This window comes from Aythya marila (assembly GCF_965140915.1).
Source record: "Aythya marila genome assembly, chromosome: 1".
Lineage (NCBI taxonomy): Eukaryota > Metazoa > Chordata > Aves > Anseriformes > Anatidae > Aythya > Aythya marila.
The window spans coordinates 17,091,982-17,108,398 of NC_139042.1; the positions used below are offsets into that span (position 1 = coordinate 17,091,982).

A 16,417-nucleotide genomic window follows, 5' to 3' on the forward strand; every position below is an offset into this window, starting at 1 on the left:
GTACCCAAGCACCACTTTTGTTAAAACAGTTAGAAAAGATTGATAGAAATAACCTATAAACGTGTCCTGTATCAAACTGCAAGAATTGGATTGATTGCATTCTTCTGAAGGTTCATTTATCAAAGTTAGCATTGTTTTATTTTAATTGTTACTCAAAGGCAACAACTACGCAAGTACAAGCTACATTCAATTTATTTTTCACAATAGCAGCTAGTGAAAGTAGAGGGGAGAAATGCACAGGGTTTGGTAAGAAACACACTCAGAGACGCACGTAGGCACAGAAGTCCTGGGGACTGACTGGCCATCCCAAAAGGTCCTTGGAGAGATGAGATTCTTGGAGCAGGCGGCATCCCACAGCTTTGGCTCAGCCTGCACAGCAAGGTGAGCCCCTGTGGCAGCTTTGCCTTTTATAGTTTCTGGGTGGCCCAGCTGAGTGTCCCAAGGCCAGCCACCTGGACATCCCACCCCAGCTCATTTTGGGGCTGGAAGCTGTGATCTCCTACGTGATTCATGCAAACCCCTCTTCTTCTGACTTAAGACCTGCCCTTAGTCAGGCCATGCTCTTCCACACCATTGAGCTGCAAGGTCTACCAGAGCCTACGTGGAGCTACACTTACCTCATCTCACCCTTGTAACCACCTAACACGTTGGAGTACCAAAACCAGACTGAGGCAATGAGAAAAGTGGTCACAGATGTCCCCCAGAGTTACAACAGGCTGCGAGAAACACATCACCCATCTCCTCTCTCCCTTTCCACTCTCCAAGTGTGCATCCATACAAGTGTCCACTTGCTGCAGATCTGCCAGCAGCAGCCCACCTGCCAGCTCTGCCAGCCTCCTCCTCATGGCCCCCAGGCCCACAGCCTCCTAGGATTTCTGTGAATTTGTCCCCAAAGCAACCAGCAACCTGTGGGTGCCTGCTATCCTCTGTGGTCCTCAGGCCTTACAAGAAATCTGAGGAAGCTACTGCTCAGCAGACTGACCATAGCATGATACTGAGCTGAAGATCCCTGAGACAAAGGAATTCCTCAGGAGGGCATCCATGCTAACAAAATCATTTCATTGCCAGGGTAAGGGTATTTCAGCAAGGCACCCAAAAAGCGGTTTGTACCACGTGGAAATGAGGACTGTGCACCCATTGCCTCCCCTGTTCCCCTCTCCTTCCCTGTATTATGCCTCTTCCGAAGACAGCAGACAGCACACTCTCCTCAGACACATCAAATTAAAGTCATGGAGATTATTATTCCTCTGGTTGTATCTTAGGGAGAATAGGAGGAACAGGACTCCTGAAGAAGCTGGTGAAGGGCCTGGAACACAAGTCCTGTGAGGAGCAGCTTAGGGAACTGGGTTTGTTTAGTCTGGAGGAGGCTCAGGGGAGACCTTACTGCTCTCTGCAACTGCCTGAAAGGAAGTTGTGGGGAGCTGCAGGTCGGCCTCTTCTCAGATAACCAGTGACAGGACTAGAAGGAATGGCCTCAAGTTACACCAGGGGAGGTTCAGGTTAGAAATGAGGAGACATTTCTGCTCAGAAAGAGCAGTCAGGCACTGGGACGGGTTGCCCAGGGAGGTGGTGGAGTCACCGTCCCTGGGGGTGTTCAGGGAAAGGTTGGACGTGGTGCTTGGGGACATGGTGGTGTTGGTGGTAGGGTGATGGTTGGACCAGATGATCTTGGAGGTCTCCTCCAGCCCTAACGACCCTGTGTTTCCATGATTTTAAATGTTCCCCCGTCGCCACACACCAGCTCCTCGCCCACCTCCCCCTCTCCCCGCTCCGTGCCCGCCATTTCCTGCGGGCTCCCTCCCGCCTTTCCCTCAGGCTCCCCCCATCCCCACCCCGGGGGCTTCCACTCCGCGTCCCCAGCACCTCCAAGAGGAGGAGGAGGAGGAGGAGGAGAGGACAGAGGAGGAGGAGGAGGAGGCGGCTGAGGAGGAAGACGAGGAGGAGGCGGCCCAAGCGGGAGGGCTCTGCCGCGCCGCCGCAGCGCAGCCGAGGGGAGGGCGGCCCCGGCGGGCAGCCGGTGCTGAAGGGACAGCGGCCGCCCCTGCCCGCCCCGTCCCGCCCCGGGCGGCCGCAGGGAGCCCCCCGGGAGCGGGGCGGGGGGGAAGCGGCCGGCTCGGGGCTCCCGTCCCTCCGCCCGCCCGTGCTGCCGCCCCCCCTCCCGCCCCGCTCGGCCCCCCCCCGCCCGCCGCCGCGCCCATGCCGGGCGTTGGGGCGATCGGAGCGCGGTGCGGGCACCGCTACCGCCACCGGCCCCGGCCCCGGCCCCGGCCGCGGGAGAGCCCCCGAGAGAGCCCCGAGGAGGAGCCGGGCCCGGGCGGGGCCGCCATGGACGCGGCGATTTGGATCTACCAGTTCCGCCTGATCGTGCTGGGGGACTCCACCGTGGGCAAGTCCTGCCTCCTGCACCGCTTCACCGAGGGGCGCTTCCCCGGGCCGCTGCACTCCGACCCCACCGTGGGGGTGGACTTCTTCTCCCGCCTGGTGGAGATCGAGCCCGGCAAGAGGGTCAAGCTGCAGCTCTGGGACACGGCCGGCCAGGAGCGCTTCAGGTAAGGGGCCCCCCGGCTCCCCGGCAGCCCTTCGCCGCCCAGCCCCAGCCGCCAAGTGGCCTCCTGCCCTCCCTGCGCCCTGCCTGGGGGTGCCGAGCCCGCAGCTTGGTGGCCGGAGGGCCCCGCAGCCCTCCCCGCTTCTGACTTTGTCATCGCCTCCCCCGCAGCGCTGCCCGCCAGCTCCCTGCCCTCCGTCCCCGCAGCACCGCAGGCCCTGGCACCCGCTGGGGCGTTACACCTGCCTCGGGCACCTGCCCCGCTATCCACCAGGGCAGCGAGAGCGCAGCCCAGCCAGCTCCAATGCTGCACCGAGTGCTCAGCCCTCTCCCATCCCCTCTCTGTCACAGTTTGCATACAGTGTTGGTTTCGAGCCAGGTAGGTGTGAGCAGGGCGCTATCACGCAGCCCATCTGCCTGCTGTGCCCTGTGCTGCTTCACCCATCACTGGGTCCAGCAGTGGGGTTGCGATGGGTCCCCACACCGACAACAGCAGAGCCCTTTCTGCTGCCTGGCTTCCTCTGCAACAGTTGTGCAGAGCCTGGCACTCGGCTCAAGAGGTGGGGTTTCAGCATCTTACCAGGGGAGGTGAAGCCTCGTTCCATAACAAGCACCACAGTGAAACAACAAAAAAAAACTTTCCTGGGCATGCATGAGTCACAGGCTTATATATATTTTCGCAGGCAGGCCTCTGAAGGGTTAGGAAAGAAATTACCAGTGATAATGGCAAGCTCTTAACATTTTTCATCCTCCTCGTGCTTTCCAGCAAAGAAGGAGAAATCCTTGTAAACAAGTGACTAAGGAGGTATAATCTCTTTATTTTGAATTTGCTGACGAATAGCCAGGATAGCCAATGACAAGGCACTTGACTGAAAGGAATGCAAATACAGAGTTTTGCATACATCCTAACTCCAATGATAGCCATCGTTTACAAGGGGATGCTCAGGGGATATTCAGTGATGAGTCATGCATTCAGCTGCTTTAAAATTTACCAGGAGTATACATCTGTGTTTTTTCCAATGCCCAGCAGATACAAGCTGGGGGAAGTAGTTTTAAACATCTGTGGTTGTTTTTCTGCTAGAAGTTTCTTGTTGTACCAATATTGCAGCATTTATTGCATAGTCTGTTTTGCATGTACTCAAGTAAATTATAACTATTTTACTAAATTATACACCACAGGTTAAAAACTTGCATGTTCTGCTCTCTGCTACTGGAGAAGTCTACACAAGCAAGGATAGTCTTGGGGAAGAACTAATTATTCTGAGAAATAATCCAATTTTGCAGAATGCCGAGCAGTTTGCAGTTAACATTCCCAGTTGTGCTCTAATTCACTTGCTTTGGTACTTTACAGGAGGTAAAACCAGCTTTAAAAGCTCCTCGGGGAGTTCCCGTGTGCAGGACAAATGCTGGCTGTATAATCACCCCCTTCTCTTTGTCCCAGCCATTAGGGACGTTGCCCGGGGACAGGTGGGACCCACCTGCCATCACACCATCTTGAACGAGAGCACTTATTTTCTCAGAGAAATTGCTTACCTGTGCCTAGTTCATTGATGCCTCTGTATCTGAACTGGGCTTCTTGCACGTTCTTAGAAATCATCCGTAACACGCCTCGTTTGCATTACTGCTCAGAGGAAAAATAATTCTTAACGCTTCCGCAGGCAAGCTGCGAGCACAGTTTACTTGTTATGAGCCCAGCCAGTGCGGTTACTTACTGTATCTGTGGGGACACCAGTGGGGCACCAGTAAGCAGGATCTCCCATGGTACAGGCTGCCATACAGACAACGTGCCTCATGTCAGTGCCTCAAGTGGGTCACTAGAAAAAGAACCTACAGACCTGCTTAGCGTAGACTCAGGTCCATAACGTAGACTAAGGAAAAGAAGGGATTCTCCCTTTCTTCTTAACTTGGGGTTAGTTGTTATTTACAGCAGTCTGCTGCTCTGGCTGGTTGTTTCACATGGTCTACTTCGCTGTGATTCGTTTGGTTTAATTTTCCTGTATTTAAAACCAACAAAAATGAATTTTAATCATGGAACTTCCAAGGCTATGAAGCAATGCTGCTAAGACAGAGAACTGATTTCAAGAAGTTAGGCACATAATACTATGGGAATGCCTCAGTTATGTTAACCCCGATAATATAGCAGACTATGATATTAACTAGGTACGTTCTGTTTCCAACACATCTTGAAAATAAAACACTACCCTTACTCTTCTTTCTGAGCAAGCAGTATGTATTTTCAAAATTGCTGTCATTATAATGTAGTCTTTAGTCCTAGTATAAAATAACTCCTCAAAACTAGATAAAGCTTTCAGTGAAGGTTTGGTTCATCTGGTAAGCATCAGTGAAATCATAATGAGAAAGAAACACTATGACTGATTTAAAGTCATCCTAAAGCCATGGACTGATGTGATTAATACATCTTCTAATTCATTTTCAAAAACAATTGTTCAGTGGCCGTCATCTTACCAAGACTTTCCTTGAGCGTATTAATTAGGGTCTTACATCTTTAGCCTAATATTTAGATCAAGCTAAGAAGATGACTTCTTTTTGAGCCTGTACTTTCCCCTGCCATTACGCTACCGTAATCAGAATAAATGAGTGGAACGAACACGTGCTCTACGTGGGAAGTTATCATTTCAAAAAGAATTTACAATCTGCATTTAACAACTACTCCCATTAAAACTAAAGACTTTAAAGTTATCCTTTGTAAAAAAAAATCTAACATATCATTACTGTACATCATAACATATGCCTTCTTGAGGAGTAGTCTCACCTCCAGCAGTTCCAAGTGTAGATCAATCTGGAGGAACTTTACAGCATTCGATATCAAGGTGTTGTGGTTCCCTTTTTGTCCTTGTAGTCTTACCTTTTAACGGGTTCTGGTCAGGGGAAAAGTGATTTTCTCCAGCCTTTTATCTGTATTTACCTTTCCTTTATTACAAATGCCAAGCATTTTCCAAAAGGAGCAAAAATATTATTCATACAGGTATTTTTGCTGAAAATCAGGATTAAGGACAGTCTAGAGGATGCTAGGACAGTCCGTATTTAACAGCAGCATAGTTAAGGAGCTTTGTAACCTAGATTTTGTTTGCATGGAGTGGGGGAGAAAATAAGAATTACCTTTTCAATAACGCTTACATCAATTTTTGTAACTTCCAGACAAAGATGGTATAATGTGTTACATATTATACTGGCCAGAGACTGCAGCATACCCACTGTCAATGGCCGGTGTGCCATGCACTGCAAGGAGCTGCACAGCCCCAAGACCCCAGGCAGAAGGGGTTGCACTCACCTCTGTAGGTAGGAGGGTTGTTTCCCTTTCCTTAGTGCTGCTTCCTTAGTGCTTTTTCCTTCCTTTAGTACCTACTTCCACTTGAAGCAGCCAAACTCCCTCCTGAAACATTATCAGCTTGCGCCTCCAACAAGGCACACGCAAAGGCATTGTTAGGACATTTCCATTACCTATTGCTTCGAGAAGGGTTCAGAGTCTCCTGTGAAAGAGAAGTGGAGAGAGGAGGAGAGGAGGCAGCAAAGAAGTATCAGGCACAAAGGAACAGAAGAAAAACGAAGTGTCGTAGGCAGAATGATAAGACACGTGAAAGGTAGGTGCGGGGATGGATCGGAGAGTTCAGTCCCCTTTCATTCAAAGCCACAGGCAGATTTGCCAGATTCTAAATCCAAAATAAGATGTGCTTCCCACTTCCAACACATAGTCTGAAGGCTTTTCAGGAAAGCAGACTTCATTGCCTGCCATCTCCCTCATTTTAGAATGGGGGAAGAATGAGGGAAGCCTTTAGAAGAAAGGCTGGTCTTTGGCCATTATTTTTTCATCCTAATCCCACCCTGTCCTTGGCTGAAGGCTCTCCCACTGCCAAAGGAAATACTCTCCTCTCCCTCCTTCCCCACAGAAAATGAATCATGGTGCTGCAAGTGACGCATTCCCTTCCATAATGCTAGTTTTATGGCAATTAATTAGCTGAACCAGAATTATCTGTCTACATAGGAAGACATTTCGGGAATTTAGGATCTACATGGGGATAACTGGAGCAATTGGAATCTGAACATCCTTTACGTATAAGCTGGACAACGTTAAACCTTACCCACCATCCGCTCCTCATCCTGACCCTAAGGTTTTCTTCTTCTCTTCAAAAAGGAGTTTTCTTCATAAAGGAGTTAAAAACATTTTGCTTTTGGAGTCTGATCCTGCAACGCTTACCAAAGCGTGTGTAATCCTGTCAGGGGATTCTCTGCTCATCAAAGAATCCAAGGAGGGCTGGTCTGGTTTTGTCTAGGGTCCGTACTCAGGTATCTTGTCTCTGATAGAGTCTCTGAATTCTCCAGGGTACTCTGCTAGCCAGTACTTTCAATTTGAGGGATTTCCTGAGACTGATGTGGTTTATCTATTTACTAAACCTCAATCAGTCTCTTGTTTGGTCTGCTGTGCATCACAGACAACCTCTCTGCATTCATAACATCTTTCCCAAGGAGATCCACAAGTCTACCAGCTGCTGCACGAAGAGCCAATTTTTCAGTTTGTTTCTTTTGAGTCTGGCTCCCAGCTATACTTGGCAGCCTCGAGCTTTTGTACTTGAAGAGGTTAACTTTGAATCTTTATCTGCTCTGCCTGTGGCACTCGTGGTTTTGTAGACCTCTGTCGTATTTGCACCACATTGTCTCTTTTTAGGCTGCAGTGTCCTCGCCAGCTTGGGATTGCTTGCTTTGTTGAGATGGTGCTGCTGTAGAAGGGCAATGTCGTGTGTTGAAGGCTTTTTCCTTCAGTTGTATCAGCTGAAGGCTGCTGAGAAATACCACTTTAAAAGCTATTAGAAGATCTAGGGCTAGATATCACTTAGTTGCCTGGTTGCTGGGGTGAGATCCAGAGCCTTGTATTAGGAAGGTTCCTTGCACAATGCCTGAAGCATCAGACCGAGCACAGCCTCAGGTGGGACGTGTCCCAGGGACAGCAAAGGGGAAGTGATGGGGGTGGGAGAGGGACCAAAACCAACCCTGCTTTGAGGGGCTTCTGCCACGTGAAGTGCACAGCCTGGAGTCACCTCCTGGGAGCAAAGGTAGGAAGAGAACAGAGAATGCCCTCCCTGTTCGTGAAGTACAGGTGCCTGTAGCTCCTATAAAATGCAGCTCTTAGGGTTCTGAGCACATCAACAGTCTGCAACCTCTTGCTTTACCAGGGGCCTGGCTGCTTGGCGTCCAGCCAGTTCTTGCTGTTTCTTTACAATAACAACACAAAACATTCCTGCAGGAAGCAGGAAAAGTGTGCTTGGACACATCTTTCCTAATCTCGGAGTGCATCTTACCAAGAAGGCCATTCAGGGGTCTGGGTCAGTGTTTCTCACTCCCAATGGTGGCACTGCACAGAGAGGAGTACAGGCTTTTTGAGCCAGAAGCAGGAGTACAACTCTAGACTGGTGAGTAAGGGCTTTGCTCTGAACAGCAGCACTGCAGAGTCTGACCAGTGTTGTAAGTCCTTTGTGCATTTTACATTACCTGGCCAAGGGATGAAATATCTGAGTGCTCCTGGGTTCAGAACTTAAGAAGTGCACCTTGAAAAATCCCTGTGAACTTGTCTCTCATGCACAGATCCAACAAAAGAAGAGAGTATTCCTCCCTTCACTCAACTTCTGCGTTTGCTTAGATGAGCCCAGCACCTCCTCTTCCCCTGAGGGCCTACGGCCAGTGGCCCCCAAGCTTTCCAGATGACTCTCAGCCCTCCTTATCTATTGCTGGCCACCTTGCACACTCATCATCAGGCTTTTCGGTGAAGACCTACACAGCATATTGACATGGTCTGCACCATCTCTAAAGGTGGAAGTGCTCTGAGCAGAACGCTTGGGGTGGCCTCTGTAGTGTGGGCCCTGTGCACAGGGCCCTGTGCCTGGTGAAGCGATGCATAGGGAGCTGTGTGAGAGGTAGGTGCTGTCACTAAGAGAAAGCTCACCTGCATTTCCTGAGGAGCTGGAATCCATCTGAAGGTGTTTGGTGTGTTCCCGAGGAGCTGCTCCTGGGACACTCGGGTTGGTTTCCGGCTGTGACAGGAGCCGAGGGAAGGCAGGCGCTGCCCTGTGAGGCGCTCCCAGCCCGCGCAGAGGCAGAGCACACAGGCCCTGCAGAGCTCGTCTGGGCACCACGGTTAGATACAGAATCATAGAATCACTGTCATTAAGGCTGGAAAAGCCCTCCAAGATCATCTGGTCCAACCATCACCCCACCACCAATGTCACCCACTAACCCATGTCCCCAAGCACCACGTCCAACCTCTCCTTGAACACCCCCAGGGACGGTGACTCCACCACCTCCCTGGGCAACCCGTCCCAGTGCCTGACTGCTCTTTCTGAGAAGAAATGTCTCCTCATTTCCAACCTGAACCTCCCCTGGTGCAACTTGAGGCCATTCCCTCTAGTCCTGTCACTAGTTATCTGTGAGAAGAGGCTGACCCCAGCTCCCCACAACTTCCTTTCCATGCAGCTGAGTGGAGCACAGCTAGAGATGTTGGTCTTTTAGCTCTGCCTAAGCCTTGCTGAAGGCACCTAAAAGTCCTATAACCTTTAGGCATAACATTAATGAGGTAAAATTTGCTCTTGTACTTAGTTTCATAGGGTGAGAGAAAAAAAGAAGCAGAGACTTACCAGACCATGAAGTACACCCACTTTACACAGTTCATTTTCCAAGTAACTCTGACATCCACTGATACATTTGTCCATACTTACTCTACTCTAATTGTCGTATTTAAGTCAAATATTTTGCATCTGTGGGATGTTTCAGATACTGTTGAACAACCCACTATGTTCGTGTGCCCAGATGTTTTTCCCAGTTTTTGCGATGCGCAGCCCAGAGTTACAGATGCTTTTTAATCATCTTTGTTACAGGCAACATATACAGAAAATTAAATATAATGGCCTAGATCGCCAGCTAGTGCCAGTTGGCGTAGCTCTGCGGAACTGAGTTACAGCCAACAAGGGTACACAATTCCATGTGTAAGCACGCAGTAAGGCAATAAATACTGCTCTTCAGTGCTCCACTTCACAGACACACGATACAACATTATTCTACATAAAAATGCTAAGCAAATGATGCCATGCTTTTTCAGTACTAACCTTTTTTTTCAGCTGCTAATATATTGCTTTGGCATAACTGCTTTCAGGACAGGTTCTTTTTCTTGAAAATTGGTTGTATTAGCTATCACTTTTCGAAACCAAATCCTGTTTTTGTCACACACTTCAGCTCTGTCTGGAACAACCTGAATTGTTTTGATGTATTCATCTGTCTTTGCAACTGTTTTACTGAAAGAAAAAAAAAAAGAAAACCTGAAGCAGATCGTTGTGATATCTTTATTTAGTACTTCACAAAATACAACAGCCTTTATTTATGGTCATTTTTCATACCCAGGCTATGTGAGTAAGTTGAGGGTGAGACCCTATTGTCTGCAGATTTAAACTGATCAGAGATGTACTCCATGGAGTACTCTGTTGCTGGAAACATAGGAAAGATCTTTCTAAAACATTAAGACAAACAACCGCCCCCCCCTTTATCTAAATAAAACCCATTCAAATGCAGTTTGCTGTGACTACATTAATTTAGTTATGCCAAGTAATCTAAGCCTTATCTAACTGCACTTACCTATCTGCAATATGACTGCTGCTCCTAATTATGCCTCGGTGTTCAAATTGTTAGAAAACACTATCTGAAATGTGATTAAGTGAAAATCAGAGGGAGCTCCTTTTATGGCAAGATGCAGCTGTGTGCCATTCATCCTGATTCAAATGTTTTGAAGCTCCATTCTCCCCATAATCTTAAGATAAAATATAGTTAATTCCTTAATATATGACAGTTAATATAGATTTTATGTCTCATTTCATCTGGAGAATACTTACATATACACTCTTGCTATATGTTTACACTACTACTATAGTGCTTGCATCCACTTCTAGGTAGGCCATCCCTTCCTTTAAAATGTCGCTTCTCACCTTCTCCATCCTGCCCTATTGCACATGATTACAGACTTAAAATCATTTTTTAGTCCCCATATCTTTCTCTACATTCTAATTAACTTTTTTTTTTTTTTAATATGTTATTATTATTCTACAGCATATTAAAAATCTTTCTGGAGGAAGGGTCTCCTTCTTCCAAAATTACTTCCAGCGAATGGCCTGGAACATAGAGGGCTGAAAAGCAGAAAACATGTCCACCAATCCTGGAAGTGCCAAAAAATAATAAACGTAATTAATGAAGAGCTTGTGAACCTCCACATGAATGATATGCTGGAAGTAGAAGTGTTCTTTGTCAGTGCTGTAACAAGTGTGTGTTTGCCCAGCTCAGTTAATATTATACAGTGTTGTTGAGGGAGCTTCCTTCCTTGGTCAATTGACCTCTACAAGCACAAATAACTCGGGATTATCTGTACAATATTTTCTATCAAACCATTAGTCTGTAAGGAATACAAAAGGATACAGTTTACCTGTTTCATTTTAAAATGACTGATTAGAACAGAGTGAAGTGAATATTCATATAAAACTGAAGGACTCAGACTTTAACAAATGCTGTCTATATATATATATGTATAAATATTGTCCTGTGAACATGTGCACAGTTTGCTAATAAAGAGTACTTTGCAGAAAAATTCAGCGTTCAAAATTGGCAATAGAAATGTTGACTTCAAGAACATTTAGAATATGACTTCTGAAGTAGGAAAAAAGTAAAACGATCTTTTTTTTTTTGTGGAAAAGGTAAATTAATAAATTCCAGTTAATTTCAAAAAAGCAGTTAGTTCATAAAACTTACAGTGGGTCAAAAAGGAACGTTATCACACGGAAACGTATCTTGTTTACAAATAAAGTGAAAAAATATTTTAATTTTCTTTTTTGTGTTTTTCTTCACAGATCAATAACACGATCTTACTATCGCAATTCTGTCGGTGGCTTGCTAGTGTTTGACATCACAAATCGGCGATCTTTTGAACATGTGAAAGACTGGCTAGAAGAAGCAAAAATGCATGTACAGCCCTTTCAGATTGTTTTCCTGTTAGTGGGACATAAATGTGACTTAGTATCACAGCGTGAGGTTACAAGGGAAGAAGCTGAAAAACTGTCATCTGCCTGTGGTATGAAATACATAGAAACCTCAGCAAAAGATGCCACAAATGTTGAAGAGTCCTTTACAATTCTTACACGAGACATCTATGAACTTGTAAAAAAAGGAGAAATCACAATACAAGATGGATGGGAAGGTGTTAAGAGTGGCTTTGTTCCAAACGTTGTGCATTCATCAGAGGAAGCCGTAAAGCCCAGAAGACAGTGCATCTGCTGAATGTGTAGCATGCCAAAGAGCACATCAGGTGTTCAGAAGACGACTCCAACCTAAATAACAGAATAATAATTCTGAAACAATATGAGATCATGGCATAGCTGAATCATAGGATAATAACTTGGTTTTGTGTCCTTTTGTCTAATTCATAACTTCATAAAGCTTTAAGTGCTTTTTTTTTTTCTTTTACAGAGTACAATATCTTTATGTGGTCTTCAGGAAAAGAAATTATAGATTGCTAAAGGAAAAATTAATCCTATAGCAAGACGCTGTGCAAGCGCAATAATCACCGTGACAACATCCTCTCCTGGGCTCTGTACTTTGAATACAGTTTAAAATCAAGCCCTGCTAGGTGAGGATGAGATGAGCTTATTACTTTTGTTCATCCTGCCTTAGTTTTGGACAAGAAAATACCATACCTTATACTTTTTTAATGTGATTCTTTACTCAAGTGCAGCATTGCTCATCAACATTGAAGTTTAGTAAACTGTAGAATTTCATAATAAAGATAATTCTAAATAAAGCAAGCTGAAAGATTGCTCCAATAGCAAACACTTTTGATATGATTATGAATACAAGCCTTACTAAAGAAAAAGAATGTTTTAGAAAAGATGATTTATTTGTATATGAAAATGGGTAATAGAAGCAATGAAATTTAGCAATGAAATTTACTATTAAATATTTTCTGAATTGCCAATGAAACTAAATGTAACATCACGTATGATCCAGCTATTTTGACTTGTATACAAAATAGATTTCCCAACTGCCTGTGTTACATTTTGGAGGCCAGATCCTCAGCTGGGTAGTTACCATAGCCACACTGATGCCTAAAGAATTGCGTTAATTTACACAAACAATTTCCATATCACCTTAAAAAAAAAATAAAAATCTACTTCTAGCTAGATGTAAAAAGGAATTTAAAAGTGCTGCAACCCATGGGGACCCAGACCTTGCATTTGAAGAGAATAAGGATTGGTTTAATCTCAGCCAACAAATGTTAATTGGCTGCCCAAAAAATAAAGGTTTTAAAACCAAAACTGTTACAAGTACAGTGTTTGGAGAAAAAAGAATTTCTGAAATAATTCTTGGCTACAGGCAGCAAAGTTGGAGAAGCCCTATTCTAAGAGAGCAACACACGATAGCTTTTAATAACAATAATAATAGGAGAAATCTGTGATCATGTAGCATTTTACTGAGCTTGAGGTCATTCTACTACTACTACTCTGAATATAACACACACTAGCTTTACGCAAACTGTGCCCTGTATGTCTAGCACTTAAAAACCAAATGAGTCTGTGTCTATTTTATCTCTAGTAGTGTAACAAGGTGGCTTGATCTCCAGAGTTGATAAGCATCTACAGTTTACCTGAGCATACTCATAACCTCTGAACATCAAGCCAATTACTTTCATATAAAGACGTGTTTTCAGGTTACAATTCTCCATTTTCATGGTCAAGGAACAGGTCCATCTAATCTTAACTTTTTTCTTCAACAGTTGTGCAATTGGTTTTCCTTCAGATTACTTTTAGGTCCTTTTACAAGCCTTTTGTAAATATTACATGCTGTCAAGACAAGTTGGTTCCAGTCAATTTCTTCATTTAGGGCCACTAAAAATCATTGTCTTCTGAGGGAACAGAAAGGTTATTTTTTCAATAGTCTGAGTCTCATTTGCACTGAGGCACAGTTATGCTGTCGTAGAATGATACAGAGGCCTTAATATAAACAGGAATCAGCCTTAATTCGTTAGCAATTAAAATAGTTAGGTAATTCTAGTCTCAGCATGCCACAAAGTAATTGCTGTGAGCCTGATTGTCTATTAAACTACACATTTTAGTCATTTCTACCAATTCCATTTTGATTTGAGGGCATTTTAGGCACTCTAAGTAAACATCCATGACAACAGATGCCAAAAGCTAGTGCAGAAATCAGGTTGTGTGCATTTGACACTGATTATCATAGTGGGCCCATGTTGTGTATCTCAAAAGATCTTCTCTTAGTTGTTTAAGAGGACAAAATGGACCAATAAATAAACCGGTGGCTGGGGAGCCAACAGGCCTGAAGTCTGCCACTGGGTCACTGTGTGTTTGTGAGCAAGGCATTTAAGTTTTCTGTGCCTCACCTGTATCTCAGAAATGGAGCTGATCGTTCTTCCTGGCATTCACAAAGTCCTTTGAGACCCAGTCTGACTGAAGGATCTCTGGTCTGGACTCTCTGTGTGTGCTATCTGTTGTAGAGCGTTTAGCGGATGCAGTATCCATGGGATGTGGATGCTGCATTCTCCTATCATACCAAAAATGATTTAAAAGATTAAAACAGCTATATAAGTACCAGGTATTGCAGTTATTATAAATCTACTTTTCATTACACATTACCTTCAGGTTAAAATCTTTTCCCTTAAACTTTTCTTCCTGAATACTCTGGAACCAATGAGCTTTTCCTTCTGTATGAAGAAATCTGCGTGTGTGCAGCAGAGAAGGGGCTGGGAGAAGAGGGGAGGGAGGGGAGGTGTGCACAGAGAAATAAACACTCGTCAGAACAGAGCCTTAACAACCTCTGCTGCGAACGTTGTACCTGTAAGTGTCTGTCACATTTATTACAGTGGGAGTAGAGCTTTGAACCAGCTTCAACTGTGTGATGAACTGGTGTTGTCAATGCAACGAGAAGAGAAATTCACTGCATTTTCAAGTACTGTGCACATCGTTGTCTTATTTGTAACTCCTAAAAATGTAGATTAACGTGTACATTCAAACATTGTCTATCCTGACGATATATTAAACCAATACCATACCTTCTCACTACATGCTTGCAGTTAATGGAAACGTCTGATAAATAGATTACGTGCTGAAATATGTCAGTTTGCTTTCAGATGCTTTGCACTGAGTGTATAAGTAACAGGTTGAACATGCTGTAGAGCAGATTATAGTTCAGTGCATGTATATTCCTTTTTTTTCTCCAAGAAAGGACAAATGCGATGCTTACTATTGATACCAAAATGAAATTTCCATAAATTTGGCAACCTAATTAGAAAAGTAGAAAAGATTAAAAATGAACAAACAAGAACAAAAACCAGTTGCAAATTAAAGTTTGGTAAATCCCAGATAGGAAAAGGAAAAAACAGTTAAAATAAAACCTGTTTGTATTTGGGTTCGCAGGTCCAGCGAATGAACGGATATGAGAAACTGTTTTTGATTTCCTACAGTTTTTAACTTGCATTGCTTTAAGTTTGATAAAGAAAAAAATAATCTTTCTCTGCTCATTTAAGTGTTTTATACATGATTTCTTCAGATATTTTGGCTTGCTTATAACTGGATTTGTCCTGTGCAAGAAACAGAGCATAGCTACACACCTCAGGAGTCGTGTCAGGGAATCAAGGAAAAAACCTGAGGTAACACACATTCATAGCATTCATTTCTGCCGTCGTTATGGAATAGGCCTACTGAGCTAACTCTGTGCTAGATGGTTGAATTCCTGGTGGCTGCCCTGTGCTCACAGAAAATAATGCTGCTTAACTGGGTGCCCACGTGCACTTGAGTTGCTCGGTGCTGAGATCCCCCTGCTCCAGCCAACCTGGGACTGGCACCCGGGCTGCTTACTTAGAGCAAGGATGGGTGGATCCCCAAACCTCACAGGTATGTCAGGCACTGTGTTCCAGCTCCCTCGCACAGCACACACCTCCTTGCTCTCTTTACATAATTAACATCCGGGAGAGCAATTTTCCCCCAGCTGGAGACCCGAGCACGTAACAGCAGCTTCTCCAAACCTCCACCCTTGCCTTTTGCCCAGAGCTGGCCCAGCAGCCTCAGCAGCCTTTGTTCAGCCTCAGAGAGCAAGGAGGGCCCAGGGCTTGTTCTCTGTGCTGGCCTGGAAGGGGCATGACAGCCTACTGCAGACGTGCTGGGCTGTTTGGGAAATGGTTAAGCGTTAAAATACAACTGTCTATAGCTAACATTTGCTGTTCTCTAATGATTCCTCTAACGATGCATTGTCACAGTATGCAACTGTATGCAGCACCACTTACAATGCCTAAGTGAGTTTCTTAAGGATAATAAGAGTATCATAGAATGTATTTAGAATGGGAAAAAGTTGACCAAAAAATTCATCTTCCTGATCTTTAGAGAGAAAGATGAATCTCATGAATGCATGTACACATATTTCCCAGCCTGCTTCTAGCAGTAATTCAAAGCCTGGGTGTAGCATTAGGTTGCTCGAGGCTTTCAGCTGAAATCCGACTACCTACAGGCGGTGCCATTGTACTCAGCAAAATTCCCTCCTCTGTGAGGCGAATGCAGCTGCGGAAAAACTGATTTTTACTCTCGAGCATGGCGGGTTGTTGATCACGTTCCAGTGAACGTGCACATCTGACAAACGTAATGCGATTGAAGACGTGCCAGTCCAGCGTAACGTGAAGACTATGAAGTTGTGCAGGTTCCTGAAGACGATTTGCCTTGCATAATACTTAATTAGTGGGAGTGTAGCCTACGTGTGAAGAAAACAAAGCTGGTTCTGAGAGCCCAAAAATATTTCACTGAGCAGCAATTCTGCCATGGAAGAGCC

General features: G+C 45.0%; 1 protein-coding gene across 1 annotated transcript; it reads left to right on the forward strand.

Moving 5' to 3' along the window:
- Positions 1-1,991: 1,991 nt before the first annotated feature.
- On the forward strand, positions 1,992-14,651 carry RAB39A (RAB39A, member RAS oncogene family). The gene is made up of 2 exons (XM_082752802.1): positions 1,992-2,549; positions 11,440-14,651. Exons 1-2 carry the CDS (start codon positions 2,197-2,199, stop codon positions 11,864-11,866), a joined length of 780 nt encoding a protein of 259 aa, XP_082608928.1. The 5' UTR covers positions 1,992-2,196; the 3' UTR covers positions 11,867-14,651.
- The last annotated feature ends 1,766 nt before the right edge of the window (positions 14,652-16,417 follow it).